The sequence below is a fragment of the Fusarium venenatum genome (genome assembly GCF_020744135.1).
Source record: "Fusarium venenatum strain MPI-CAGE-CH-0201 chromosome Unknown EDB82scaffold_2, whole genome shotgun sequence".
Classification (NCBI taxonomy): Eukaryota; Fungi; Ascomycota; class Sordariomycetes; order Hypocreales; family Nectriaceae; genus Fusarium; species Fusarium venenatum.
Window position 1 is genome coordinate 3,451,651 of NW_027072130.1, and position 27,673 is coordinate 3,479,323.

The window sequence follows — 27,673 nt, forward strand, 5'->3', positions numbered from 1 at the left end:
AAAGATATTCAGAATCTCCGAGACACCGCCATTCAACAAGCTCGCCTTTTAGCATATCCGAACGATACTCTGTTGAAACACCATCCATGCAGTACGATTCTACAAACGGGCCTGTAATTATTTTTCATTAAAGTCCACGACAACCTTGATGACAAGGTTGCCTTGTTCATCCCTCACCTTCCCTGCCATTTTGAAAGCTTCCTCAATCTTGTCCATGCCGTTATACCTTTGAGTGACTAGACGGCTAACATCAGGCATATTCGCAGGGGGGTTGGCAAGAAGCTCAATGATCTCCTTGTATGTGTTGGCATAACGGAAAACACCCACGATGTCGACTTCGCGAAGGGCGGCAGCTGACATGGGAATGGTGAGCACAGGAGTACCCATACCGATAATCATAACTTTGCCTCCAGGCTTGGCAGCGTAGATAGCGGTTTGGACGCAGGTTTCGACACCCGTGCATTCGTAAACAGCTGTAACCTCGCCAACAGCCTCTCCGTTGATCTGAGTCTCCTTGACCATGGCAGCAACCCTTTGAGCAAAGGCTAGCTTATCCTCAATGGTTTGCGGGCGCTCCATGGGAACAACTACTGAAGCGTCGGCGAAACCATTGCTTGTGGCAAAGTCGAGGCGTTCCTTGAGAATATCGGCGATGATGACTGTCTTTGCCTGGTCGGCCTTGGCAACAGCGGCTGCTAGAAGTCCGACTGCACCAGCACCGAGAACCAGAACTGTTGAGCCTTTAGGGAGAGATGCGCGGTCTCGGGCGTGCATTGCGACAGAAAGTGGCTCAACAAGAGCACCGAGGTCGAGGGTGACGTGCTCGGGCATCCTGGACACGTGTTAGCAGGCTATTCATCTCATCCACAGCCCTCAACTTACTTATGACACCACTTGGCAGGGTGGTTGATTCGCTCTTGTAACGTTCCTTGGGCGTGAGGGTTGGCCTTTGCCGAGCTTCGAAACTTCATGCCGCGACAGATGTTATAACGTCCCTCGCCACAGAGCTCGCAGGTTTCGCAAGGAAGACCAACTTCAAGGGCAACATGGTCACCGGGCTTGAGGTGTGTGACTTCTGAACCAACAGCTACGACTGTTCCTGCAGACTCATGACCGAGGGTGAGAGGCTCTCGCACGATAATATCGCCATTGCGAAAGTGGTTGTAGTAGTGAAGATCTGAGCCGCAAAGACCAGTAGATTGTACGGCCACTTGAACTTCGTTGTTGGAAGGCTTGGGGAGTTCACGGTCTTCCTGTGTCATGAAATATTTAGTGGTTGTTATGAGGTCTTTTGGGGTGTTGGACTAACCAAGCGCAGGTCCTTCTCACCGTGTAGGACGGAGGCTTTTACGCGATCAGTTGCCATGATGAGGGTATGATACAAGATGCGGCGCAGGTAGTAGAAGTGCAATTACTGGTTGACTAACTGTCGTCCTGTTGTTTCTAATGGTCAATCAATAAACAAGATACTTAGATTAAGAAAATGGTAGATTTGCATGAAGCATTATTAGAGAATTATGGGCAAAGAAAGATGAGAGTGGGATGTGGGTTAATTAAAGGGACCTTGTCATGAAGATGGGGTAAAAGGTGAGAGTCGACCTGGAAGTCAGGTACCTCTTACAGTTAGTACTCAGAAGGAAGCTAAAAATCAAACAAAAATTATCGCGGAGAGAGAGCCGAGCTTGAATAAGAAGACGAGCCCGACCATAGGTAACTTACGGAGAGTACTGTATATTGATTGTACGTCCCATGACGTTCAAAGGCCCCTCCCCCACTCAAGCTCCTCAGGCTGTCATGGACCAAACGTGGGTGAAGGATGGCTAGTAACTTCCACTAAAGATCCACAATGTTGGAGACAACCTGAGACATTGGAGAAGACGAGTCGAGGAGGTGTAGAGGGAAATATGTAACTACTCGCTGGTTTAGAACCAAATTGGCTGCCAATTAAGAGATGTTCCTCGTAATCATTCTCGAAGGAATCTTATATGTGCTTTTTGTAGTGACTACAAGATGGACATGGCCGGGAACCTATACCTCTACGATGGTATCTGTACTGTTTCTTTTAGTACCTCTACTAGACGAGACTCAACACCCCTCAGCGGGGAATCGCGGGGGTGTTTTTGCATCGGCCTTCTTTCCGACCACCAATAGCCGTCCCAAACGCCGAATGCTTTGTCGTTGGCAGGTATGGATAGATGCCGATGAAGGACTTGTCGCCAAGGCTACATTGTCAATTGCCTACCTCTACTAAGGCAGACTTGATTGCTTGGATCTAACCCGTTCTTCGAGTAGCAGTCCCCATATACAGACAGGTGCCTGCCCCTCAGTGAATTAAAATAAAACATAAAGGTCATCCTTGACTCCATCACGACGTGAGCAGTTCGCATCGTTCACACAAAAATCACACAAAAATGTCTGCTTCATTCTTTTCTCTTCAAGGCCAAACGGCTCTTGTTACTGGAGGCACACGTGGTATCGGACAAGCTGTGGCCATTGGCCTGGCAGAGGCTGGCGCCGACATTATTCTAGTACAGGTACGGACCAAAACGAAACATCCACAGGCTGTCATGATGAGCTCCGAATACTAAATCGGCACAATGGACAGAGAGACACAAAATCACAATCGACCAAGGAGTTAATCGAGAAACTGGGCCGAAAGGCTTTCATTTACACCGCCGATCTATCGTCGCAAGAATCTGTTGCTGCTCTTGTGCCCAAGGTCCTTTCCGATGGACATGAGATCCGCATCTTAATCAACTGTGCTGGCATTCAGCGACGTCACCCTTGCGAAGTCTTCCCTGACAGCGACTTCAATGAGGTACAAGCCATCGAATACAATCTGTGTCTTGGAACCTATCTAACATGCTCTAGGTCATCCAAGTCAATCTCAACTCTGTCTTCACTCTATGCCGTGATGTCGGCGCCCATATGTTGAACCTCGAACCGTCTTCTGTCACTGGTCGTCGCGGCAGTATCATTAACTTCGGCTCCCTTCTCACATTTCAAGGTGGCTTCACGGTCCCTGCCTACGCCGCATCGAAAGGTGCTGTTGGCCAAATGACCAAGAGCTTCGCCAACGAGTGGACTGCCAAGGGCATTACCGTCAACGCAATTGCTCCCGGATACATCGCAACTGATATGAATGAAGCTTTACTAAACAACCCAGAGCGTCTCGCCAGCATTACTTCACGAATTCCTGCTGGTAACTGGGGCTCGCCGGATGATTTTAAAGGCACTTCGGTGTATCTTGCAAGTAAGGCCAGTGGATATGTGAGCGGACATGTCTTGGTTGTTGATGGCGGATGGATGGGCCGATAAGCTGCAAAGCCAAGAAGGAGACGAAGAAGAAGAAACTAAGCAGAAGAGCAAAACTTAATGGTTTTGGATACATATCATCCAAATCCCCACATATACAGTTAACGACGTGCACGAATGAGCCTTCGTTTGGCCAAACGAGGTATGCCACCGCAATCCGTGACTACCGTTACCTTGTTGATAAGACGGCGGACGACATGCAACACTGAAGGGTTCTTTGATCGGACGCTGCACGGACTCTATCAGCATTCGTCCATCTTAAAGCGAAGCGAGGCTTACAATGGTCGTAAAGCAGCAATACGCATTTTTGTAAACGAAAGGTCAAGCTCGCCGAACATGATTAAACTTGATGGCATCCGTTTCTCGAGGGAGGGGTCGCAGCTGGACAGGACTGGGAAAAGAATTGGGTTCGATGAACTACATGGATTCCAGCTGAGTAGAGAGTCTGATACTTATATTTGACGCCCATCGAAAGTCGGAAGCCGGATCAACAGCCTCACTCAGCTTAGGGGGTTCTACTCGCAGCATTTAGTCAATAGCCTGTAATAGCTCACTAATGTTCGCCAATGGTCATAACCAAACGATCCCATAGGTGCAACGAAGCCCTTCTATGATCCGTTACCAAATCTATCATCCGAGTTTATCGTATCCCTTTTAGATTTTACTGTCTGTACCATGCGAAAAACCCTCATCAGCCTATCTGCCTTGCGCCGAGGTAAACATAACGATACAAGGGTATAATTGTGAATAGACATTTCATAATGTCGTATTTAGTAAAGAAATCACTGAGATTTACCCTTTTCGCCCTCATAGTAGTGGGCCATCTGGAGACCAGCTCGTCGGAAGCCGCACTTGACGTAGAAACCTTCGTTGGCCTCGCTGCAGTCCAGGATGCTCTTGTAGCAGCCGACCTGCTCGGCGATGTGGTCGAGCGCTTGGATGATTCGGAGACCGAGCTTCTTGCCCTGCTGGTCCTTTGCGACAGCGATATCCTCGATGTGGCCGACGGCGCCAAGAGAGTGGATGCTATAGGGGGGTTTGGTCAGCCTTGCTGTCTATACGAACGGGCAAGGTCGGGTTGAGAGCCATCCATGACTTACAACTTGCGCTCAGTGATCAAAGCACCAGTTCCGACGACAGGATTCTCTTTGCGCGAGGTGTCCTCAATGATAATAATGTAGTAGCTGCCAGCAACAGCCATGTCATCGTACTGTTTAACGAAGTCGGCCTCGGTAATATCACCGACCGTGGTCAAGACGCGTAAGCAGTCGAGGAAACCGCTGTTGAAGTCGGACTTGCGCAAAGCGCGTAGAGTGTAACCCTCAGGAAGAGCGGCCTTGACCTCAGAAGAGAGGAGGTTGGCACTGAAGATGCCTTCTTGAGCCATGGCGGTGTCGAGTTTGGTGGGGATAGGAGTTTTTGGCGGGGTCGTGACCGGACCTAGAGACGGCACAGGAGAGGCTTTGTCTCAGCGAGTAGCGTAAAAGGGGACAATTGAAGAGAGGAATGAAGAGAAAAGACTCTGAGTCAAAAGTATAGTATATGCGAGAAAAGCGATGCCAAAGTCAGATCTAACAGATGCACAGTAACCATCCATAGCGGGCTGAGCTTAGGTCCGCTGTCAGTGCCCCACTAGGGGGTCTGTTCTATATCGGGATCACCCTTCCAGGGGTCGGTGAGAGTCCGCCCGTCACGACCTAAAGTTACGTTACAAGCTTTGCTTCATGCCTCAAGATGAACTATGTGACAAAAAATCTGGTTCGGCCCGGGATTGAACCGGGGACCTTCTCGGAATTAATTGTTAACGAGATGTCATAATGGAACCGGGTTTAGGGTATTCTTTCAGCAGAAACCGGCAAGCCAATTGTCGATTATGATTGTGACCTAACAAGTCGTGATAATGTTTAGGTGCTTCCTTCCTGTTTATGTATAGCAATTCCGACTGAACTATTCACATGTTATTGTCTTTGTCAAGGTATGAAGGGACGTGTTTGTGTGGCTGCGTCTCCCAGATATTTGAAATTACTGGTCTTTCCCGATGTTCGAGAGGCTTGACAGTTATAAAACGGCTCCAGCTAGCTCCATCATGTAACCAAATGCGAAGAGGCAAAGAATCACATGTAAATCAATATTTTATATCGTCATCTCTTTTGTCTGACTGCTAAATTATACTATTCCTTTTATTGCCCCATGCTATCCACCCATTTCTCTGCGACATGCCATTAATGCTTTGTCACGCTTTTATTTACATTCCGACCATGTAATTGGGTTGAACATGCGTGGCGAGGGAACATTGTTACTTCTTCGTTGAGCTTCATTTAGTAGTTTGCGGCACGTTCGCTAGCCCCAACTTCTTTTCAAACCTGATTTAAACTTGAGTTACAGCGGCTTAGGCTGTTTAAATTAGTAGTACGGGCTCTCCATCGACGGGCTGTCAATGTCTACGTATGTGAACACCTTATAATACCCTTTTCTCCTCGATCGCTTTCTTCTTCCAATTACCGAAAACAATTTCCGATCAAATCTCAATGCCAACTTCTTCGTCATGGATAACGCAAGTATTGCATCCGTAGAGGAACTTCCTCCGCAACCTGGCCGTACTCTACTCCCTTCTCCAGTCGCTCAAGCTGTCAGTCTAGCAACACGCTCGACATGCCTTGCCATTCGACTCAGTTCAAGGGCCGGTTCCTTTGGCCTCAGTGCAGCGAAAGTTACAACGCTCTCTTCCCTGGAGCTCGCTCGCGGTATGGTCGAGACTGTACTAGGTCAAGCAGGAAGGGAAACACTATCACGATCCCAGAGCGATTTGTCAACTGCTGAGGCCGAATCCATCATCGAGCGCAGTTTTGAGCATCTTCATAATGCTATGTCCCAAGCCGTCTTTTGGACAACTGCAGGCTTTCACTTTACAAACACGACCTTCTCCATGGCATCTGGGATCTCTCAATTACTTCTATCTTCCCTTGACCAGATATTTGGCTCGACTGACTCTTCTCGAGCCATTGCAAGCATAATAACGTTGATAAGACGGGAGTTCCACGATCCTGCGACTGGACTCAATGGGGAAACTATCGGCATGACGGATCTCGTTCTTGGATTATGCGCTTTGTCATATTTACAGCAGTGGTCGTGGAAAATGGTAGAGGAGGAAAGAAAAAGACAGGAGTGCGAGGAGATTGTATGGGATGTTGTTGTCTTGAACGATGGCGAGCGGGTCGACATACAAGATCATGCTCCCCGAAACCCAGTCTTCACGAAACCGGCCAGCCTGCCTTCCCGAGAAAACAATCCTAATAAACTCCAAACAGCAGCCATTATCCCTACACGCTCAGTATCTTTCCAAGGCGAGGAAGAAATTATCGAACATCTGAAGGATGAGATGGTCAATAAACTCCCTCCCGATACTTCTGTTTCCATCTTGAATACAGTGTCTTCGACACAGACCGTCACCATCGATGTCGATGGGCCTCGCCCATTTCCTCTGCCTTTGCTACCAGGCGCAGAGATCATCGAAGCTAATGGGTTAGATAACCAGGTCGGAAAGCGCTGTAGTCAACTACTTGAGGATCCTCCAGAGGCTTCAAGCTACCGCGTTGTGTATAAGCTTGAAAGATCCAGGACTGGTGACATGTCCTTCTCAGGATTGCGAGATGGTCCCATAACTGACGTTAACACGCCACAAGAAGAGTCACACCCTATGGTCCCAGTCAAAGAACCTCCTCAAGTACCCAAGAAGCCACGGATGTCTGCTGCCAAATCACCCCCACCACAATGGTCAAGACCTACTAGGGTTACTAACAACACACCGTACCGAACCTCCCCATCGACTGCAAGCAAATCTCGCAGTCACGGAACAAGAGATGAGAAAGGGAGATTACCACGATCAAATTCGACCTCGCCGCCATCCTCGCCCATTGAGCCTCAGACCCCTCAGCGTGAAGCAAATCAGAAAAGACCACGAGCGCCCATCAACCCATCATATCCTCGTGGCAAAACCAGTGGCTCCCGTGAAACCACTATAACCCCGAAAAGAGTACTTTCGAAAGGGAAGTCAAACACTTCAACTACTACTACTCAGCAGCCTGGCGACAAAAAGACCGGTCTACGGCAAGCTCTTCGGGAAGGAAGTCAGTCGATTTCCAACATCTGGACCAAGGACTCGCCGCCTACAGATAGTAAAAAGAAGCCGCAACCAAAAATCTCAAATACCGCCAAGCTCAGTAGCAAGATTATCAATAATCCGCGGGCTCATCTAGACCAACAGCGTGTCGAAAAGGCCGAGCTTATTCCACGCAGCTCCTCAAGGGCAGGCTATGTCTCTATTCATGAGCGCCGGCGGAACTCTATGGTATCCCAGACGGATGCATATTCTTTTCAATCAGGATGTGTCACCCCAACTTATCCTCCGAGTGTTTCCCTGAGCGGTCCGGCGTCTGATCTGATAGGGGCTCAGCATTCGTCAAATGATGGCCTGCTTGCACCTCCTCCAATCTCTATAAGCCATCGTAGGATCATTCGCAAAAGTCCAAGTCTTTGGAGCATGGGTTCAAATGACTCGCAGTCGTCGGTAGTACTTTCATACTACCACCAGAAGAGCGCCTATACAGCATCAGATGCAATGGGGGGCCTTCGACGTGACGGTATGGTGAATGGGATATTCCCTCGAGCCCACGTGCTTCGCAACATCACAAGATACATGAGGTTCTCGTCTGCATCCTATGGGTCGGCATTTCTCAAGTTCATGGGGATCTCTAAGGACATGCCATTGTTAAGAGCGTGGGATAGTACTCATACTGATGTTAGGCATTTCGTCCATCACACCGAGTCCGACACCCACAGCATCCTTTTGGCTTCTCTTGTTGATCCGCAAGGGGGAACAGACTCTAGTGGTTCGACGGGAACGGGCGTACCCTTGGTACATTACATCTCTCTGGACCATGATGCCAAGGCAGTTGTCCTAGCCTGTCGAGGTACTTTGGGGTTTGAGGATGTTCTCGCTGATATGACTTGTGACTACGACGTCTTGACTTGGCGCGGCCGAGGCCACAAAGTGCACAAAGGTGTTCATGCTTCAGCTCGTCGTCTCTTGTATGGCGGCGATAGGCGCGTGCTTCTTACACTTCGTGAGGCGCTATTGGAGTTTCCAGACTATGGTCTTGTACTATGTGGCCATTCTCTTGGGGGTGCAGTAACAGCGCTACTTGGGGTCATGCTTTCCGAGCCAAACCCAACTGGCACCGGGTTTGTGACGGCCATCAATGCACCTGAAAGAACAGTCGGCGATGATCAGCTTGATGGGCTACTTCCTATTCACTCCACACTACCCTCAAGGCGTCCTATTCACGTCTATGCATATGGACCTCCCAGTACAATGTCAGCATCTCTTCGTAAGCGGACCCGTGGCCTTATAACTACCATAGTTCATGGAAACGATATTGTTCCATACCTCTCCCTGGGAGTCCTTCATGACTTTCAGGCAGTTGCGCTCGCTTTCAAGAACGACCAACAACAGGCCAAAACGGAGATTCGTCAAAGAATATGGAAAGCCTTCCAGACTGGCGTGGCAGATAAATGGTATGGAGGCCTGCCCTCGGTGCCGTCTGGAGATACGTCCAAATGGGGGCATTCGGTCCTTCAAGGCCTGAGAGCTGGCATGACGAACCGGAAACTTGTACCACCCGGAGAAGTATTTACCATAGAGACTCAGAGAGTCTTGAGGCGCGATGCATTTTTGTTGCCTGAAGAAGACCATATTGGCAGGCCAGCACAAAGAATCGTGTTGAAATACGTCAAGGATGTCGAGGAGCGTTTTAAAGAGTTGAGATTCGGGACGAGCATGTTGGTCGATCACAACCCTGCGAGATATGAAGAAGCATTGAATAAGCTTCGTCTTGGTGTTGTTTGAGCAAGAAAGACTTATTCTGATGAACGACGATAATGCTTCAGATTTTGCAATAGTTTCTGCGGTTCATGATGAGATAAGTTGGTACCGTTTGTTCGTTTCTATTTACATCAATTGCTTAAACATCTATTTGGTTTTCCTCTCTTTCCCAATGGACTAGTCGGCTGTAGTGGTAATGATCTTGCCATCGTCATCGTAAAATATCTCTTTGGCTTTGACTGATCTCAAGTGATCGACGCCCTTGCTCAACTCACAGTCATGGTAGAAGAGGTAGGTCTTGCCCTTGAACTCGACAATCGAGTGATGTGTCGTCCATCCCAGCACAGGCTCCAGAATTCGGCCTCCATAGGTGAAGGGTCCAAGAGGACTGTCACCGATGGCGAAGCAAAGGAAGTGTGTGTCTCCTGTAGAGTACGAGAAGTAGTATTTACCATTCCTCTTGTGAACCCACGCTGCTTCGAAGAAACGTCGGTCGTGGTCGTCTCCTAGAATGGGCTTGCCTGTCTCGGGGGCAAGGATCTGGATTTCCTGAACATCACCTACGAATTGGTGCATGTCGTCGCTGAGCTTGGCAACTCTTGGTCCTTGGGCGGGCACACCTTCGCCGCTGACTTCCTTAGGACCCTGCCACTCAGGATCAAAGATATCGTTGCCCTTTTGGTAGCATTGCAGTTGTCCACCCCAGAGACCTCCGAAGTAGAGATATCCCTGTCCATCGTCATCCACAAAGCTTGCGGGGTCGATGCTGTAGCTACCCTTGATAGGCTCTGGGTCCGGGGTGAAAGGACCCTCTGGCTTGTCGCCTACCGCAACACCAATTCGAAAAATCCCCTGCTTATCTCGTGCGGGGAAATAGAGGAAGTATTTGCCGTCCTTTTCAGCGGCATCAGGAGCCCAGAGTTGCTTGGACACCCAGGGAATGTCTTCTGTTTTCAGGACAACACCATGGTCAGTGACCTCGGCGGGCGGGTCTAGGCTCTCAGTGCTAAAGACATGGTAATCGGCCATATCATACTGATCGCCATTGTCGTTGAACTTGATATCAGTCTCACGATCGTGAGAGGGATAGACATAGATCTTTCCATTGAAGACATGTGCTGAGGGGTCAGCACTGTAGATATTGGTGATGAGGGGCGCCATAATGATGGATGAGTAAAGAGGAGAGGGCTGTATTGGTCTGGTTAGGGAGCTGCAGACCGAAAATGGTCAAGAGTAGACGGCCTTTAATAAGTGAATAATAACTCATTGTATGATATGGATAATTAACCCCGCGTTAGCTTGTAAGTCTGATATGAGGCTCATGTCATTAATTTATCCAGCCACACCATGTAATTACCCGGGTTGAGTTCCACACATTTGTTATGATGAACTTGACGAACAAGAACCAAGCACCAAGACATGAACTTCCGTAGGTATCGACCTATGGAGACATATGCCTGGGGTCGGAGAATGTGGTTTGATGGCAACGGGGTGACGGCTAAATGAACCGGTAAAAATTTACAATAATCTCACCAATTCGCTCGGAGGTGTAGTGTTTGTCAGGACATTCTACCAAATTGTCGTCAATGTTGGCGTTGTTCTTTATGCTGTCTGATATGTATAATACAACCTTGCCTCATTGATCCTGACATTGCCATTTAGGCAAAATACTAACCAAAATGCCGGTGCGATGCGCCAAAATGCGGGCTTAAGCCAGCTTCAGGGTAAGTGGCAATAAGGGCGGCAATGTTGTGACATTGTTATTTTCGACGTATAATTCGTTGGGTAAAATAGGGAGGGTCTCGGATTTGTTGTCATAATAAAATCGCCAAATCGCAAAAATACGGGCTACTGGCCAGCCCAGGGTTGGGATGTTAAGCCTAAAAGTCCTGAACGCCAGTCTCGCCCTGCCGTCTTGCTGCCTGTAACGATGGTTCATCCTCGACTGTCCAGCTTGGTTCTTCATCGTCGAACCACGCATCTTGAGCGTCTCGTCTGAGCATGGTATCGAGATCTTCATCAGTGTCGATTGGCCTATAGTCGACATCCTCGTCCAGGCCATGGACGAAGCGCTCTTCAAGGAAGGCATGCCATAAGAGTATACCATTAGCCTTGTCAGCGGCTGGCTTCTCCCAAGGATGCTCAAGATCGCTAATTAAATTTTCAACTCCGTCGCCTTCCTTGAGCTGTGTGAGTTTAGATTCCCCTCGTTGCAAATCAGCCTCCAGCGTCCGGCCATAGCCTTTTGCTTTACCCTCAGCCTCACGCTCCGAAGCTGTGTGAAACCTCTTGACTAGCCGCTCATATAGCACAGGATCTGGGCGCAAAGTCAGGTTGGGAGTCAGGGATAGTCGAGTTGTACGGCTTTACCAGCGAGCTCATGCTCAAGGTTCTCAAAGTAAGAGGGATGCCGAGCGAGATACTCTCGCCTTCGATTCTGCGCTTGGATCTGCGCAGTCCGAGCTGGAGATTTAGGTCCTCTAGGGACGGGCTTATCAGGCGAGCGCTCGCCTTGGAGTATTGATATTATAGGAGCCATGGCGATGTGTTTGTAATGAGTAATGATGTTGAGACACTTCTGTTTCTGGTGGGTGGGTAAACGAGAGGGAGCTGATCGAAGTTAGTGGTTAGTTAATGACAAACAAAAAGACAACAGCACACTGGCCGCACCTAACATCGGTACATACCTTGATACCTCAGCACCAACATGAAATTTATGTTAGGCCAGCTACATAATTCTCTCTCCCCTTCCATCTTCACAAACCAATAGAGAGCCGTCTTCTAATGTTTTCTAGATACCTTCAAGGTAAGTACTAGATACTTCTCTTTGCAATATCAACAATAAATCCACTAGCAACCAATCCGCTAATAACAGAGTCAGGTGGTATCACGGTGGGCAGTCATGGGTGGTGCCACAGTTATCATGTACTAGACTGAACTGGCGACTGGCAGCTTGTTAAGGCGTTGCATTGCAGCTAGCACTCATTGTTATTATGAGTTGTGACACAAATTTGGGAGTGGATGCGATCCAGAAACATCTGTCTTTGACGTGGCCGATTCAAACTGACAACAGCATCCGGAAATCAGACTCAGGCATTAAAAGGAACAGGGGGGGCTATCTTTAAAGAAAACAATCAAAACCATAAACTACCTATTGACTGTTTCTGACAGGCAAGACGCTGGTCCAGACGGAAATAAGTTGAGATTGACTTGGATACCCCCTGTCAATTGTAGACGCTCGGATGGCATCTGAATGGACGCAAACACTCCATGTGGGATGGATGCAATGAGCTGTGCATTGCAAGTTCCAGGGCACTGCTGACTCGGCTGAAATTACCATCATATCGAGCCCAAAGCTTGCTTGGGAGATATCCGAAGGGGAGCTTGGGGATCCCATCAACACTGCAACGGCGGATCTGGCCTGGCCTGGCACTGGCATCCTTCAATCATTTCCTACCTTTGATTAATATGACGAGCATCCTCTTCTGTCGCCGACTTGCTTCTGACTGGTATTCATTCCCCTTTTTTAAACCCATAACAGCCTTGCGTCAATGCCCTACCCGAAGGAGCCCTTGCTCATCGATAATATTGCGAGACTGGGTACGGGTCATTTTATTCCAGTTTTCATTACCTTCGCTCATTTAATCTTTTTCATTGTTTTTGTCCATCTTGCATTTGTCTATTTTTACTTCCTACCTTTCAATTCTTCGCCATAATCGTTGGGTTCATCGGTATCGGTCGGTGTCTTACTCTCCCTGCTTCATCGCCACTTTCGAGGTCCATCCAACTCCACGTTTAAGCCGCGTCCCATCAACATAGGATGCCCATGTCGTCCTCATAATGGGAGCTACCGATATTGCCTCGCGCCTTCGAGCCAAATTTACGAAGCGAAGACACTCGACAGCAGGTTCTCAAGCATCTTCGAACCAGAGCGTTACCGACACCTCATCGTCGTTCGGAAGCCGTCAAGTCGGAGATCGTGATCAGGCTCGGGCTCGGTCTCGCCAAAATGGAGATGGAGATCGTTCATCCCGCGCCGTGAGTAATTCAAGGGGCACCCTTAGTAGCCGACGTGGTATGACAGCGACAACCGATGACTCGCAACGACAACGAGAAGATAGCGACGAGTTCGCAAAGATCGAGATCTCTCGCCGAGTATCAGGAGCAGACGCAGCAAACTCCAATTCAGACTCAGCAGAAAATACATCCTCGGAGACAGATACTGAGGCGCCCGGAGCGGTTCCACCCGCTAAAGACCATCCCACAGCGAGAGCTGCAGCACTGAAACACTCGACCCCCCCTGTAGACCAGGAGGGCCTTGGCGAAGAGCCTGCTACAGCCGCCACTAGCTCCAGCTCCAACTCTAGCTTGAGCGACCAGCACCAGCACCAGCCTCCGCCACAACCAAAACCTCAAATCAATCCACCACCGTTGATCTCCCCTTCACTACATCCACAAGAACAGCCGTCACCATCGCGGCCACGTCAGGCAAGCTCGAACCTCGACCGAATTCACGAGGACGCACAGGATTCGGATTCTGAATCACCTACTGCGCGCCCCAAACCTGTCACGAGTTTAGACTTTAATGCTGCCCCTGTGCTTGCTGGACACAATGACGACGACCCGTTGAGTCCAGACCAAGCTCCCAATTCCCCCAGATCTGCCGCGTTTGCGCCTTTGGCAGCGGCTACCTCGACGACTTTTGTCGCTCCATCTCCTGGTCTTCCGCCATCAGGAGTTCTTTCGGTCCCTGACTCTCCAACAGCGCGACCAGCCCCGCCCCCAAGACGACAGAGCTTGCTATCGAACCGCCAGACGACCTTGATCAACACACTCCTTTCGAACCAATCCACGCAAGAACCTAGCAGAACTCAAACTCACACGTACGCGCCCATAAACGGAAATATGGTGACCCGTAAGATTTGGGTCAAACGACCCCATGCTTCACCAACCCTTGTTACTGTCAACGAAGACGACCTTGTTGACGACGTCCGTGACATGATTTTACGTAAATATTCAAACTCCCTCGGTCGAAGCTTCGACTCTCCCGATATAAATATCCGCATTATACCTCGAGACCAACATTCAGAACGCATCCTCAACCCTGAGGAGCCCATGGGCAGGACGCTAGACGCTTATTACCCAGGCGGACAAACAGTTGAAGAAGCTCTTGTAATCGATATCCCCCGACGTGCGCCAAAGGCTTCCCCACGCCCTGTCGTACCAGCGTATGTTGGCAATGTATACTACAGCGAAGACGGCCGGCCTACTGAAACAAGCGATGGCTACTTTCCCTCAGTGGCTGTGGATGCTCATCCTGGCGCCGTTGGCTCGCCACATCTCCCGGTGGCAGTACCCGCGCACGGCAATCCTCCAGGCCATCACTCGATTGCAGTGCTGGGGACTGGTCATATCCCTCATATCCCGTCGCCTGGTAGATCACGCACATACCAAACCCGTCCGGAACGTCCCAAATTAGGCCGTACCCACACGGCATCACCGACTCTGATACCTAACAATTCATCCGTATCTTTGGCTGCCGCTGCCGCTGCGAAGCATCCGAGCCACGGTACGCAACACTTCAACCCGAGGCTACCACATTCACGAACTCATTCAAATTCTTCAGATGCCCCTGGTATGCCGCCCGCTGCCCCTCCCCTACCGACGCCGCCCGCACCAGAGCCGTTAATAGCACATGTCTCGACACCACCTATTAGGCCATCTTCACCCCGACCCACAGCCAAACCCAAGAAGAGCAAAAAATCCGAGCATCCAAACCTGCCGCCAGGCATGCTCAACGGTGGTGTACCTCCCATTAATGTTCTAATCGTCGAAGATAACCCGATCAACCTCAAGTTGCTAGAGGCTTTCGTCAAGCGCCTTAAAGTGCGATGGTCAACCGCCATGAACGGACGCGATGCCGTGAAAAAGTGGAGGAGTGGCGGATTTCATTTGGTTTTGATGGATATTCAGCTCCCAGTCATGAACGGACTCGATGCGACTCGCGAGATCCGTAGGTTAGAACGAGTCAACTCTATTGGAGTATTTTCTTCGTCTCCTGATGGCGAAATAACGACAGAAAATCCCGACGAGATTGACGAGAAAGATCGCCTGGACAACACTTCCCTATTTAAGAGCCCCGTAATCATCGTCGCTTTGACTGCCAGTTCATTGCAGAGTGACCGACATGAAGCTTTAGCCGCGGGCTGCAACGACTTCTTGACCAAGGTGTGTTATTCCTACCACTATGCTAGCACATTGACACGTTTGACTGACTTGAATGTAGCCTGTCAACTTCGTTTGGCTTGAACGCAAGGTCATGGAATGGGGCTGTATGCAGGCTCTTATTGACTTTGATGGCTGGCGTAAGTGGAAGGAAATTTCCCAAGAAGCCGAGGAGAATGAGGCGGCAAAGAAGGCAGCAGTTGCAGCAGCCAAGGCAAAGTCGAAAAAGAATCGTCTTTCCATGACTAAGCCTGGCTGATTACCTCAATTTTAACCGATACCATGATGTCAAATGCCTGGTTCAATGTAGGAGAAGTCGAAGATACACCATGGTACACTTTCCGTTGGAGACAGCAGCAAACATAAGCTGGCTCGGCGATCTATCTATCTGCTTGCTACCCAAAGATTTTAGCACGGAATTAATGTTGGTTATGTATTTCATGGCTGTTAGATGCTGGGCGAGAAAGGAGTTGTCCAATGCTTACAAGCATGGTGGCGCAAGTAACAAACACATACGGATGCCAACGTTTATAATGTTATACCAAGGTTTCAATATTTTAAGCCCCAGAACGTCATATGGCTTCACACGCCAATCTGCAAGCGTCTAGGAAGATTTCACTTCCAGCAAAAGAGTGGTTGATATGTCGAAGACTTGACCACAAGTCCAAGAATTATCCACTAAGATAGACTACCAGATTGTCCAGGTAGTCTACCCTGACAAAAACTAGCTCACATATTTCGGTTTGTAGTGATGTGGGCCTACCCCACTACCGGAACATTTGGAAACTCCGAACAGCTGAAAAATTGCTACACTTGATGAACAGCTTTAAACACCTCTCAACAAGCCCAGCCTTTTCCGATTCGACATCCAGCCAATTCCAATCAATTGGTCCTGGGTCGCATGTAATGCAGCAAGCAGTCAGAGAATATCTGAAGCTGCTGTAATCATGCCTCCTCGAGTGCGCGGCGCATCGACGCCGCTGGCTGGCCTCGATGCCGCCGTTTCTATCTCCTCCAGGAGCTCCTCCTCCCCATTCCTCCGAACGTTCTCGACAACGCCATGCCGCGAGAAAATGAGCAAGGGTCGCGCGAGGATGTTCGAGTGGCTGAACAATGGCGGTGGTAGGAGTCTTGCTGAGGCTGGTACCAGCCCTAACTACCTTGGTCCTCACCAAGATCAGCCTTTTCCTCTCAACCCCTTGTTCCGAAGTCAACCTGTGCTGGCCGATCAGACACGCGAGATTATCTACGACAAGGTGATAGGCAAGGGTGAGTCGCTCAAGGCGGTGTCTGCTGAAATGCACATCGACGTGAGACGAGTTGCCGCCGTGGTGCGGTTAAAGGAGGTTGAGAAGCAATGGAAATCTGAAGTAAGTACAGCACTCAATAATCCCATTGCCTGCCCTGCTATATGATGAGACCAAACAAAATTTTCGATTAGTCTTGAAGACACCTACATGGTTATACTTTTACATACTCTGATAGCATCATCTGAACTTGGGTTTACGTCACTTTCTACGCCGGATAACAATGCTAACCTGTTTCAAGGGCAAGCAGCTGGCAGTTCCTTACGCCAAAGCAGTCATGAAAATGCTGCCCAAGACATTCTGGGACGAGGGTGCAGAGAACGTGCCACATGAGCCTATTAACGAGATTCACGTGCACAACCTCACAATGCAACAACTGTTTGCGCCCGTGTCAGAATCTCGGCATTTCACACGAGAAGATGCTGCCAAGGCCTTTCACGATAATATGCTCTCTGCAGATTCGCGATCGCCTCAGCGTGAGCTCATCAATATGGAGAGAAATGTTATCAAAGGTGTTCCTCGTCCGGAGGCTTTAGCCAAGTTCCAAGAAATCACTCAGAATCGTGAGAGTGAGATGGCCGACGAGATGCAGCGTCGTCGTTGGCGTGTAGAAGACAGGACGAGTCGAATAACGACGGATCGTTATGAGTTCCGGTTCAAGCCTATGAACACTGATGACGTGGGCCGCGATGGTCGTTCAAGAAAGGGAACCGGATGGCGCTACGGTGCACCTTTCGAGGACCGCAAGCGTGGGTTGGTCAAGATTCCTACATCGGTGCCTTAAACGGTATGATTGCGAATGGAATATGGCGAATGACTTGCCTTCGATGGTATAAATGTACAACACGAGAATCAATGCCAGATATCAAGTCGTGTATTAATTAGATATGGATCAAACAAAGGTCCAATGAAGAACAGCGCTTGAGTTTTTTTTGTTTATATGTGATCTTGATATTGATTATTGACGATTGATCTTTTGCATCATGGTATACTTAATGCTGAGGCTATTGGTTGCTATGGGGTACGATCAAGTTCTTCCGAACCTGCTCGAGATCGTCTTCTGACAGTCCGCAGTACTTGACAAGGTATTGCTCAACAGAGCCATGCTGTTTTCTTAATGTTCTCAGGGCTGCCAGCATGTTTCCAGGCTTAGCTCCAAGCATTCGTTTGGCACCTTCGGGGTTCTCTTGGAGTTCAGGGATCTTCATCACTGCTTTGAGAAGCTCGTCTCCGAAATCACCAAGTCCCACCTCTGTGAGGGCGTACTCGCGGGCGATGGTCTGATCATCTACGCCACAGATTGACAGGATAAATGCACAAATGACTCCAGTTCTGTCCTTGCCTGCCGTGCAGTGGATGAGTAAAGGTGAAGGGTCTGGCCTGGCCAGGTGTGAGATGATAGTTCTGATAGGTTTCGTTCCCGTTTCCCAGATTCCTCGATAAGCCTCCACAAAGCCTTCGCTTCCCTCAGCCGTGTAGTTCTTGAACCGTACAGCAATAGCCTCTGGGCCATAGTCTTCATCCAGGAAGACGGGAACAAAAACACGTTTCGCGCCTGGCCACTCACGAGTTCCCGTGGCGTAGCGCTCAATCTCAGTACGGGAGCGCAGATCGTAAACGTGAGAGATGTTCAGATTCTGCAGCGCTGCGATTCCGTCTTCGGTGAGACGAGACGGCTCTGCTGAGCGGAAGACGAGACCAGACTTGATCGTGTGGTCGGGGCGTGACTTAATAGGAAGTGGGCGGCCTGCGAGGTCCCGGAAGTTGGGAAGCCCGGAGATGGAGTGGAAAGGAAGACCGAGATCTGCCATTGTATTCACTGAGACAGGTTGGATTATGAGCGAAGCGTTATATGAGGTCAGAACCCAGGCAGCACTATCACTGTTCTTATTATTGTCAGTTTGAGAATAGACCGAACGTGGCAGTCTGGGGATGGAGAGTTGCGGTTGAAAGTGTGGGGCATCCATCACTCATACCTCGGCATGGGTATATCGAAGAAGTCGAGACCATGAAACTACAAAGGTACTGTACGCTCTTTTTATAGAGTGATGATCTTCTGATCTACGAAAACCAGTCTATAATGACTGAGTCAATTAAATGCTTTGTTCATCAATGAGCGAAAATAATGATGTAGCAGAACAAAGAGGCATGCAATGATAATTGTGAGTCTCGGCTTAAAGAGAGTGCAAAGTTGGATTTCTAATGAGAACAGAGACAGAGGAATAAGACGAAAACAAAAACCAACCTAGGCGCGAGCCCTATTCTAATCTTTGTCGAACCGTGGAGACAAAAGAAAACAAAAGACGATACCCTCTCCCCAAGCTACAGCAGCCGCTCGACGACAACAACACTATCCTGCAATAAACGGCCGCTCTATTGTAAGTCCCGTATGGGAGGGATGGCATATCAGCCCACAGAAAATCCTGAGCGTCTCGCCGTCTGTCATCATCTAACAAACTCCGCATCTCGGACAGCGACGGACGTTGCAGTTGGGGCAAACCGGGTCAGTGACGAGGTTAAAGAAGCCGTGGGCGCAGTTGCACTATAAATATCAGTATGCTATTATTACAGGCGGGTTCCCTGTTGCTTACACATTTCCATTGAGATTGAGAGTCAACAATCTGGCCCCGGTTGCCGGCAGAGGCTGGTGAATCGGCGCTACAACAAGTTAGAACTCGGTCAAAGAGCGAGAGAGGATATAACTATGACATACAAGTTACCACTAGCCATTTTTGTTTGTCTTTTCGAGTTGGAGAATGAGTGTTGTTTGGCTTGGATGCCCAAGTATTCGAATGCTCCTATTGCAGAGACAAATGTCTGGTTTGATAGTAAGAGAGAAGTGTGATACTGGCTTGATGATTTGGCATGTCATTGCGAAGAATCTGAACTTATATAGTTTGAATGAGAATGAGTGTTCGAGGCGTTTACAGCCTAGGGGTCTGCGGTTTGGAACTTTCTGCTGCACGAACTACATTGTAGTTGAGGAAGTCATGAAAAACAATGCCAAACTGCCCTTGCAGTAACAACAGTGCCACACAATTCCATCTTTGCGATGTTCTCTTTGCTTGAAAACGAGCTTGTTCCACGTTAGCGGTATACTAAACTCCTCGACGGTTACAGTTGTTTGACCGAGAGAGGAAGTTGATAGGATGAAAAGCAAAAAGTGGAAGACTAAGCCCCGTCTATAGTGACTTAAAATGCTTCCCTTTGCGCAACTGTGCCATACACCTCTGAGGTTTCGGAGGCCAGGCAATGATAACAGGGCCAAAGTTAAAGCAAAGCAGTCTTATATTGGGGGCGATGTTAGACCGCTAGTTGGACTGTGCCTCAATAGAATAGAACGCTAAGCAAGGTGATTAAGTTAAGCTTACGAGAGTTCCTGAATGATACAAAACAACACCCTTGCCTGGCTCGTATTTGGACGTCTTCTGCAGGCACTTTCAACTACCTGGGTCAATGCGGCTCTGCTCTGCATGCGGCTCTGCGGTATCAAATAGGGCTGGCTTTGGATGTTGAAACGGCCTAGAGGGGAAAGAATAGATATGCACTGCCACATCAAACTACTGAGACCGTGAGTGGGAGTTGACCAATCCTGAAGGTAGGGCGCTTGTTACAACTCAACTCGTGCCATAAACACAACAAACTGCGCTTCTAAAACAGAGAGCAATACAAGGTAAACAATGCTAATATGAGCATTTTGAGAATTTGCTAATTGCAATTTACAGAAATTCCTTGTATTGGAAAGATTACTTTTGTAACAAACCTCGATACCTTGTATCGGTGTACTCCGTCTGACTTGATCCTTCCAGGGTAGAATGCGGATAATGTTGCTGCCTTGAGTCTGTTAGGCAAGGCAGAGCCAGTTGAATGAAACTTACGCTCTGTTCCTAAACTAAACCTATACACGACAAGCCCAGAGCTTTAGACATAGCCCGACAAATAACAACCTGCCTGTTACAGCTTTGTAGTCAGACAAGAACAACAACAAAATTATATATATTCACCTGGTGCTGTGGAGACGCTGAAATTACTAGACTAAATCACAGAAATGCAAAATGTCAGTCAACTCCATAAAAGTTGAAACAACAAGATGCTAATCACATTGGACAAGGTAAACAGCAGAAGCGGGACAACCCGGCTTCGGTGCTCCCATGCACGATCAGGGGTCACGAAGCACTAAAACAAGGCTAACTCAAGCTACGTCATACCTCCATTGGTGGTGAATCACGACAATCTGGGTAGGTAAATTAAAAGAAGAAAATTTGTTAAAAACTTTGGTTGATCTTGGCCTTGCCTGTTTTGAACTGGGCTGGCATTGAGTGCATGACGGCAGAGGCTTTCCACTTAGCTGCAGGTATTAATTAACCAGCGGTCTACCTTTCACCAAAATTTGGGAACTTTCTTGATGGCCGAAGTGACGTTCTGCAATAAGCCTTCGTACTTGCTAAAGTACTCCAACTCACTACATACCTCCTAAAGACTACATAAAATATATCTCCTTTACCACCCTCATCCCCTTCACTCCTGATACGCAACCACCCGAAGATAACATCAACTGCCTGGAGCTCATTTGTACCTCCCCCAAAACGATCGAATTGAAACGGCGATCATGGGTGTCAAAGATCTAGCTATCAGCTACGTGGTATTCACCGTCATTCATTTCTTCCTCTTTGCCCTTGCTCTGGCAACCTGTGGTCTATATGGCACCGACGTCCATCATGCGAACCAGCAGGGCAAGTACTCCGACTCGAAATGGGTAAGTAATTGAATTCATTTGTGTCATTGTGTGACCCGACACAATGCAGTGCTGACAAGAGTGCCAATGCGCAGGTCTACGCCGTGGTAGTTGGTAGTATTTCTGCTGTGACGTGTGTCCTCTACTTCGTTCCCTTTGTCCTGCGTATCGCCGGTGTCTTTGTTCCGGTATGGGACTTTATTCTCTTCGTTCTCTGGATCGCCCTTTTTGGCGTGTTCGGCAAGGTGAGTTGACATCAATCAGCCCCCCCCCCCCCGGGTGTTTACTACAGACGGCTCACGGCTGACTCCGACATCGCAGATGTATATCAACGAGGACGCTGAGGGTGATGGAGACGTCAGACGCATGAAGAACGCTGTCTGGGTTGATCTCGCCAGTGCCCTCCTCTGGTTCATCGCAGCATTGGGGGCTTTCGGATACTGGTGGAAGCATCGCGACCATAGATCGCGCTTTACTGGTCGCGCTCACGTCTAATCAAATATCGGGCCCAGATATGCATGTTAACGCCCCCTAATAAGGAGAAGGATGAACCAAGCGTGGTCCGTACACGGTGTAAGTCACGACTTGAGATAAGAGGTACCTTGTTCAGAAACAACGACGATAATGGAAAGGAAGGAAGGAAGGAAGCCTGCCGGTCAGGCCAGTGGACTGCCAAGCTACGGCACGATTCTGATACTGTTGACTGTTCTGTTCTGCCTTGTTCTCTTTCATGTTTTCACTTGAGGAAAGGCTGCGTGGTTCCTGAAATAATAATAGCTATACGGTACTGAACTTAATCCCATTGTTATCACGCGAATCGAGTGTATATATCAGCAGTTGAGCAATGTAACCATTTGCAGCAGCCTGCCGCAAGGCGTACAACCGACCTATGGTTCGATCTACCAATGATTGTCGCCCAAGTGAAAACTGTCTCGCCAATTAATTGCCCAGTGAGTCACCGCAAGTTTCATGTGAAATCATCACGGGGTTGTGTCGCCAATTCTACCCGTAGGTGTGCAGGCCTGCAGGTCGCGTTTGCGCCAAGACGAGTGATATCCGAGATAGCCTGAGGTACAAGACAATGATAGCATGGTGCAATACGCCGCAACTTCAATATCGCACCATCGCGGCGCAGGATGTTTGGATGTTGAACCTACCAGACCAAGACACACAGGCAAAGAGGGGTCAAGCGTCGATCATGGACAGCTTTTTGCCCCCAAGACTCTATTGAAGTGATGTGACGATGACGGCTCACAATCAAGAAGGGGTCTTTTTCAAGGGTCCGGCGTTTGAGTGGTTGCTCTGCCGCTCTGACCTTGGTTCTTGGGTGTGATAACAGTCTTGACCCATTCGGGATTGTGAAAGGAAGGGATGGCAAAGCGGCGCTTGTGAGCATGCCAAGAAGCTAAGTCACTTTTCTTCGACGCCATGACGTCGATCAGATACCTGATAAAAGCTCCATGTGGGGGCCGCTTGTTAGAGAGCCCGTTTGTTTTCGGTACGGTCCAAGGATATTCTTTGTTGACCTGGAGCACATAGCAAGAGGAGGGAGAATATGTAACAGTGCAATGCAATACAATGCAATGCACCATAGGTAGTTACTGTAAGCGATTGCCATGTTCATCCTCACCCCCAGAAAATGGTAAGTTGAAAAATGCGGAATAGCACGTGGAAATATTCTATGATATTGGTATATTGTTCGCTCAATGAGGACATTGAATCGTAGGTATGTAAGAATGAAAGAGCAACACCGATACTTGTACGAACAAGGAGGAACCACAATTGGTAGTAACTATTATCAGAAATACGAATTGTGAGCAAATGCCATCTCTCTTTGGTTCATCAAATTTCTTTGCATGGGCCAGGTGCCTACCTACCTAGGTACCTATTGGGTGCCTGAAAACCCGACCGCATATTCGCAGGAACAAAAACAAATTACCTAATAAGAGATAACTCTAGTGGCATAAACGGACTGTCTTAGTGGGTGATTTCGTCTCGTATATCCGTACTCTCTGTAGCCAAGTCTTTTCTTTGCTATCAGGCCAATACACCATCGCGGAATCGGATCAAGTCACCGTCGAAAATCGTCATCGCCCAAAGCCCTTGGCCACGTAGGGTCCTCAAAGGGTCCCTACAGCAAATCTCAGGGACTGACATGCTGCCGCCTGTTCTGTGTACCTACTCCTACTAGTCAGTCACGGCGTCTGGATGTTGGCCAGGGGTTCTCATTTGTCCCTTTGACAGGTGTTGTCTGTTCCATCTGACTCTTTCTCGCTTGGCCAAGTCAATCTAAGCTTGGTATATTCGTTTGCGTTGGTGGCCTGGGGCTCACAGGTATCTCTTGGCACATATGCTAATACGGAGGACTCGGTAAAAGAGAATAGAAAGTACTCTCCTCGCACACAAATCATGACAAAACAGTTACCTGTCAAAAGTCCTACCCACATGGTTGACCTCTAGAGGGCACTGCACTGTACCCAAAAGCGGGTTCTGGTGTTGAAAACATAGAGCCAGGCCTGACATTAGGAGGTAAGCAAGCCGCTTTGCAGTGTGTCGTAGAACGTCGCCGAGATCCACCAAAACCTTCGCCTTGCCCTGGCCCTGGACTACCTAAGGTAAATGTTTGACTGCGGTTTTGCGTTTTGGGCTCACGTCCCGACGCTGCTCGCTTCAATCTCTCCAGGGCCGATTAGTGGAAGTCTTGCTATTCCCACTTTTCGGGTCAGTTTGTTGATTGGGATTATGTGATGGATGGAAGGGGATGCCTACCTACTAGGGAGAGGCAAGATCAACCAAATCAAGAGTGACTCGCTTGCGATAACAAAACCGTTTCGGGACCCTTTGATCTTCATTTCTTAGCAATCCTTTATTTCTCAACCCAAAGAAAGGCACAAGATTTGGAAAGTAGTTGCTACCTACTAACCTTCATATAATCGGGGGCCTGTGATTGCCATTTCCATCTTGACGCCTCCGTCACTTCCTTCAATTCCAGTTCTCACTCTAGCGGCCAGGGCTGCCCTCCTCTTCCTCTTCCTCTTCCTCTTCCTCTTCCTCTCTTGTGCCTGTGGGCATTCCAACAACTACTTCGCACAACACAAAAGCCGGCTCTCTTGGCTTTTTATTGATTTGCGACACCCACTGCCCCTCACTGCAAATCATCCATTCATCCATCGACCACCGATTGTCGCCTGCCCACCTGCCCACGACTCTTCACTATCCGCACGATCTCCTGACTTTCTCGGAAACTGTTCATATATATGCACCGGCGTTGGCGCTTACTGCACAATTTGGATTGTCTGATCATCAGTCAGACGAATACGCATCCTCCGAAAGGCCGGGCATTCAATCTCCAGACATCGAATCACGGCTACGACAAAATGGCCAGCTTCGCCAGATCAATCAAATCCCCTTACCTCTCGCCGCGCATGCGACCTTCAATGTCGGGACGCACCATGTCTGCAAACTCTGACCGCTCAAACAATAACTCGCCCAACAGTCCCCGATCTGATGATCTTGGTGATTTTAATCTGTCTGGACGCAACACTCCAACAATTCACCATCACTCCAGGCCAAGTCGGGGACGAGACGGGTTTTTTGATGGCGAAGACATTTCTCGGACTTCCTATTTCACTGGTAAGTTTATTCGAATTGGCTGGAATGCATATCCCTCCTTTGACCCCTGATTGCCCATCACTATCCACCCCACCTCCTCTCATTGATCTTCTATCGCCTGCGCTCAAGTGAGTGTTCTCAATCTGTTTGCGGCCGGACGTCGGGGTCAGCCTCCGGCCGATAATCCCGAGCGGAGGCGGGCATCGCTGCGTTGGACCCGGCACCTGGCACCTCCAAAGCGAAACACGTCCTCTCCACAAACTGGTTCAACGCCACAAAATCGTTTAGTCGGGACCCAGTATCCCTTGACACATGGCATAAGCTCTGCAGCAGCCCAGCCCAGTTCGCTTTCTGTACACCACCAGCCGTGTACAACGGATCGATGCCAGTGTGGAAGTTAAGTGTGTTCGTTCCTTGGGGAAAAATTGACCCATTCGAGAGCCGCCACAACGCTGCCGTTCCACGCTGCGGTGCATCAAACATATTTTTCAACCAATGGTGCATGTCATGGTTGACTGGCGCAAAGCGCGGGGCGGGATGAGGTCTCGGGAGGGACGCTCCCGCACCACCGTTTTGAAGATTCCCATCCCATTCATCTCCATTTTCATTTCCCCATGTTTATCCACAACAAATAGCGCTGGGTCAGGTCGACTTTTTCCTGTCTGGCTAGTTTTCGACCCCTCTGCACCTCGCATTTTGCTTATCCTTTCCGCTTTTCCTATAATCATATGCCCTGGTCGGCCTCATTTCCAGCCTTTGCGAGTCAAGCCTGTCTGGGGAATGACCATGGTTATGGCACTACTGGTACCCCCCTCTCCACTCACTCCCGTCCCAGCCATCGCGGGGTAGCCCCATCCCTCGTCCCGGGGTTGGCCGTTACGAGTGACGCCTGCACTACCGGCTTTTGCTCAAGAAACTTCTTATATCCCCATGCTTTGCCTCATTTTCCTGGTTTCGGTCCTACTGTCATCGACCCTCGTCACCAGCCGTTCCATTTTGATAGACTTTCCCCCCCAACTCTTATACTTACACATGCTTGTAAATTAGATGACACTGAGCGACCTTCTGCCACCCCATCCGCTCCCTCGACGCCTCGCAGCCGTAGTCACGCTCGGCCCATAGTTATTGACCTACCTCAACTCAAACGCTTTACTTCAGCTCCTGCTCGCACACCTCCTGAGCCTCTATCTGCACGAGGTGATTTGCCTGGGTAAGATGACTTGGTTCCAATCGAGTGACTAAAATATACTCATACAATGACAGAGGATATTTTCCCCTCCACGAGGATCCCACCAGTCGTGTGCACCGTCCACACCCATTCCAGCATCACCCAGACGCCCGTATGAGCCGTCTCATCTCGGAATCAGGACCAATCTACGCGGACCGTCCCACTTCACACCCTGCTCAAAGTGCACTCATGTCTCAATCAAATACACCAGTTGCTTCATATCTTGCCCCGGGCTTCCATGACAATCCACTTCCCATGGGCAAATACTATCCATCAAATTATGAGAGCAGAAATGGCAATCAGAGCAATATACGGCCTCCCCTAAACGGGACTATGTCATCCAATATTGGGCCTGATTCCCAGACAGTCCCTCGCACAAGTAGCCAGTCAACCCCGGAGACAGAGCTCCGTCGCAAGCTGCAGCAGTATCAACGCGACATGATTGCACAAGCAAGTATGGCTGCCAACGAACTTCTCAGCACTTCGGCCAAGTCGGGCGACAAACCCAGCATATCACTCAACTCTCTACCACTCCGTGACTCGCGCTTCGCTACTGCCGGATCTCACAAACCTATATCACCCAGGCTTCTTCCCTTGGGAAGTCCCGGTCCTGTCACTCCAATGGATCTTGAGTCCATCAGCAGTGGTGATTACTTAAGCCGATAGCGAAATGAGACAATTGGGGAATCGATCTGCCATTATAACAAATATAAACTCGGATTGAGTAAGATTACACATTGGACGGGGATATTGACTTGGTTTTCTTTCACAAAAGGCGTTGGACGGAGACGGACCCCGTGGTGGCCCGCTATCACTCCTGGGTGGCATTGAGCGTGTTATTTAATTGCATCTGGTTCAATAAGATACCGAACGTGTAGTAAAGGCATGATACCCATAGAATACATATCATTTGTAAGGACTTTATGGTGACCTTCCACCTTCTTCAACTGCTATGAATGATACATTGTAAAAGGGATACCGGTCTTGAGCTAAACTCAAAACAAATTTGGCGGCGTGTATATTGCGGCCGATTGACAGAGAATTAGTAGTTCACGAACTGCTTAACTGTTGGTTGGTAAGGGTGAATTTGGTAATTTACGCTTCGTTAAAACTTCTTGTTATCAGACTAAAACATAGTAAGTCTTGTGGTGTTTCAAGTTTCCTCCGTAAGCCATCATAAGCCAATCAGTATAATCACATGTATATTATTTATTCCAGCTTTATTTTTGAGAACGTACTCGACAAGGGCGGCGGAGGAGAGTAGGCGAAGAACAAACAAGAAGAATTACAACGAATAAATGCTTGTAGGGTAGGCAGGCACCACCACAGTCCTCCCAGGCAACCACTTCCAGCGGGGTGAGCACGTGACA

The 27,673-nt window shown here is 49.0% G+C and overlaps 11 protein-coding genes across 11 annotated transcripts; 6 read left to right on the forward strand and 5 right to left on the reverse strand.

The window, feature by feature from the left end:
- Window positions 1–117: 117 nt before the first annotated feature.
- On the reverse strand, window positions 118–1,710 carry EDB82DRAFT_535779 (chaperonin 10-like protein; the record flags this gene model as incomplete). The annotated part of the gene is made up of 3 exons (XM_025734073.2): window positions 1,310–1,710; window positions 883–1,253; window positions 118–832 (listed from the first exon to the last, which is right to left on the reverse strand). Exons 1-3 carry the CDS (start codon window positions 1,364–1,366, stop codon window positions 118–120), a joined length of 1,143 nt encoding a protein of 380 aa, XP_025584916.1. The 5' UTR covers window positions 1,367–1,710.
- A 621-nt stretch (window positions 1,711–2,331) lies between these two features.
- Window positions 2,332–3,345, forward strand: EDB82DRAFT_158560 (uncharacterized protein). The gene is made up of 3 exons (XM_025734074.2): window positions 2,332–2,534; window positions 2,606–2,818; window positions 2,872–3,345. Exons 1-3 carry the CDS (start codon window positions 2,412–2,414, stop codon window positions 3,316–3,318), a joined length of 783 nt encoding a protein of 260 aa, XP_025584917.1. The 5' UTR covers window positions 2,332–2,411; the 3' UTR covers window positions 3,319–3,345.
- Window positions 3,346–4,097: 752 nt separating this feature from the next.
- Window positions 4,098–4,702, reverse strand: EDB82DRAFT_474488 (acyl-CoA N-acyltransferase; the record flags this gene model as incomplete). The annotated part of the gene is made up of 2 exons (XM_025734075.1): window positions 4,098–4,341; window positions 4,416–4,702. 2 exons carry the CDS (start codon window positions 4,700–4,702, stop codon window positions 4,098–4,100), a joined length of 531 nt encoding a protein of 176 aa, XP_025584918.1.
- A 968-nt stretch (window positions 4,703–5,670) lies between these two features.
- EDB82DRAFT_158603 (uncharacterized protein) lies at window positions 5,671–9,341 on the forward strand. The gene has a single exon (XM_025734077.2). The coding sequence runs from the start codon at window positions 5,861–5,863 to the stop codon at window positions 9,218–9,220; it is 3,360 nt and encodes a 1,119-aa protein (XP_025584919.1). The 5' UTR covers window positions 5,671–5,860; the 3' UTR covers window positions 9,221–9,341.
- On the reverse strand, window positions 9,333–10,720 carry EDB82DRAFT_158637 (putative xylanase 32). Its single transcript, XM_025734078.2, has 2 exons — window positions 10,572–10,720; window positions 9,333–10,503 (listed from the first exon to the last, which is right to left on the reverse strand). The coding sequence occupies exon 2, from the start codon at window positions 10,355–10,357 to the stop codon at window positions 9,374–9,376; it is 984 nt and encodes a 327-aa protein (XP_025584920.1). The 5' UTR covers window positions 10,358–10,503; window positions 10,572–10,720; the 3' UTR covers window positions 9,333–9,373.
- Window positions 10,721–11,076: 356 nt separating this feature from the next.
- EDB82DRAFT_523792 (uncharacterized protein) lies at window positions 11,077–11,735 on the reverse strand (the record flags this gene model as incomplete). The annotated part of the gene is made up of 2 exons (XM_025734079.1): window positions 11,077–11,513; window positions 11,567–11,735. The coding sequence occupies 2 exons, from the start codon at window positions 11,733–11,735 to the stop codon at window positions 11,077–11,079; spliced, it is 606 nt and encodes a 201-aa protein (XP_025584921.1).
- Window positions 11,736–12,939: 1,204 nt separating this feature from the next.
- EDB82DRAFT_158649 (uncharacterized protein) lies at window positions 12,940–16,118 on the forward strand. The gene is made up of 2 exons (XM_025734080.2): window positions 12,940–15,424; window positions 15,483–16,118. The coding sequence occupies exons 1-2, from the start codon at window positions 13,037–13,039 to the stop codon at window positions 15,678–15,680; spliced, it is 2,586 nt and encodes an 861-aa protein (XP_025584922.1). The 5' UTR covers window positions 12,940–13,036; the 3' UTR covers window positions 15,681–16,118.
- A 29-nt stretch (window positions 16,119–16,147) lies between these two features.
- Window positions 16,148–17,655, forward strand: EDB82DRAFT_497554 (mitochondrial 37S ribosomal protein mS45). The gene is made up of 2 exons (XM_025734081.2): window positions 16,148–16,791; window positions 16,970–17,655. Exons 1-2 carry the CDS (start codon window positions 16,369–16,371, stop codon window positions 17,510–17,512), a joined length of 966 nt encoding a protein of 321 aa, XP_025584923.1. The 5' UTR covers window positions 16,148–16,368; the 3' UTR covers window positions 17,513–17,655.
- Window positions 17,656–17,732: 77 nt separating this feature from the next.
- Window positions 17,733–19,458, reverse strand: EDB82DRAFT_523795 (protein-tyrosine phosphatase-like protein; the record flags this gene model as incomplete). Its single annotated transcript, XM_025734083.2, has 4 exons — window positions 17,733–18,614; window positions 19,211–19,270; window positions 19,320–19,386; window positions 19,442–19,458. The coding sequence occupies 4 exons, from the start codon at window positions 19,456–19,458 to the stop codon at window positions 17,733–17,735; spliced, it is 1,026 nt and encodes a 341-aa protein (XP_025584925.2).
- Window positions 19,459–20,987: 1,529 nt separating this feature from the next.
- On the forward strand, window positions 20,988–21,743 carry EDB82DRAFT_497561 (uncharacterized protein). Its single transcript, XM_065608554.1, has 2 exons — window positions 20,988–21,484; window positions 21,559–21,743. The coding sequence occupies exons 1-2, from the start codon at window positions 21,338–21,340 to the stop codon at window positions 21,715–21,717; spliced, it is 306 nt and encodes a 101-aa protein (XP_065464671.1). The 5' UTR covers window positions 20,988–21,337; the 3' UTR covers window positions 21,718–21,743.
- A 3,097-nt stretch (window positions 21,744–24,840) lies between these two features.
- On the forward strand, window positions 24,841–26,969 carry EDB82DRAFT_523797 (uncharacterized protein; the record flags this gene model as incomplete). Its single annotated transcript, XM_025734088.2, has 3 exons — window positions 24,841–25,096; window positions 26,123–26,285; window positions 26,339–26,969. 3 exons carry the CDS (start codon window positions 24,841–24,843, stop codon window positions 26,967–26,969), a joined length of 1,050 nt encoding a protein of 349 aa, XP_025584929.2.
- Between the last annotated feature and the right edge of the window lie 704 nt (window positions 26,970–27,673).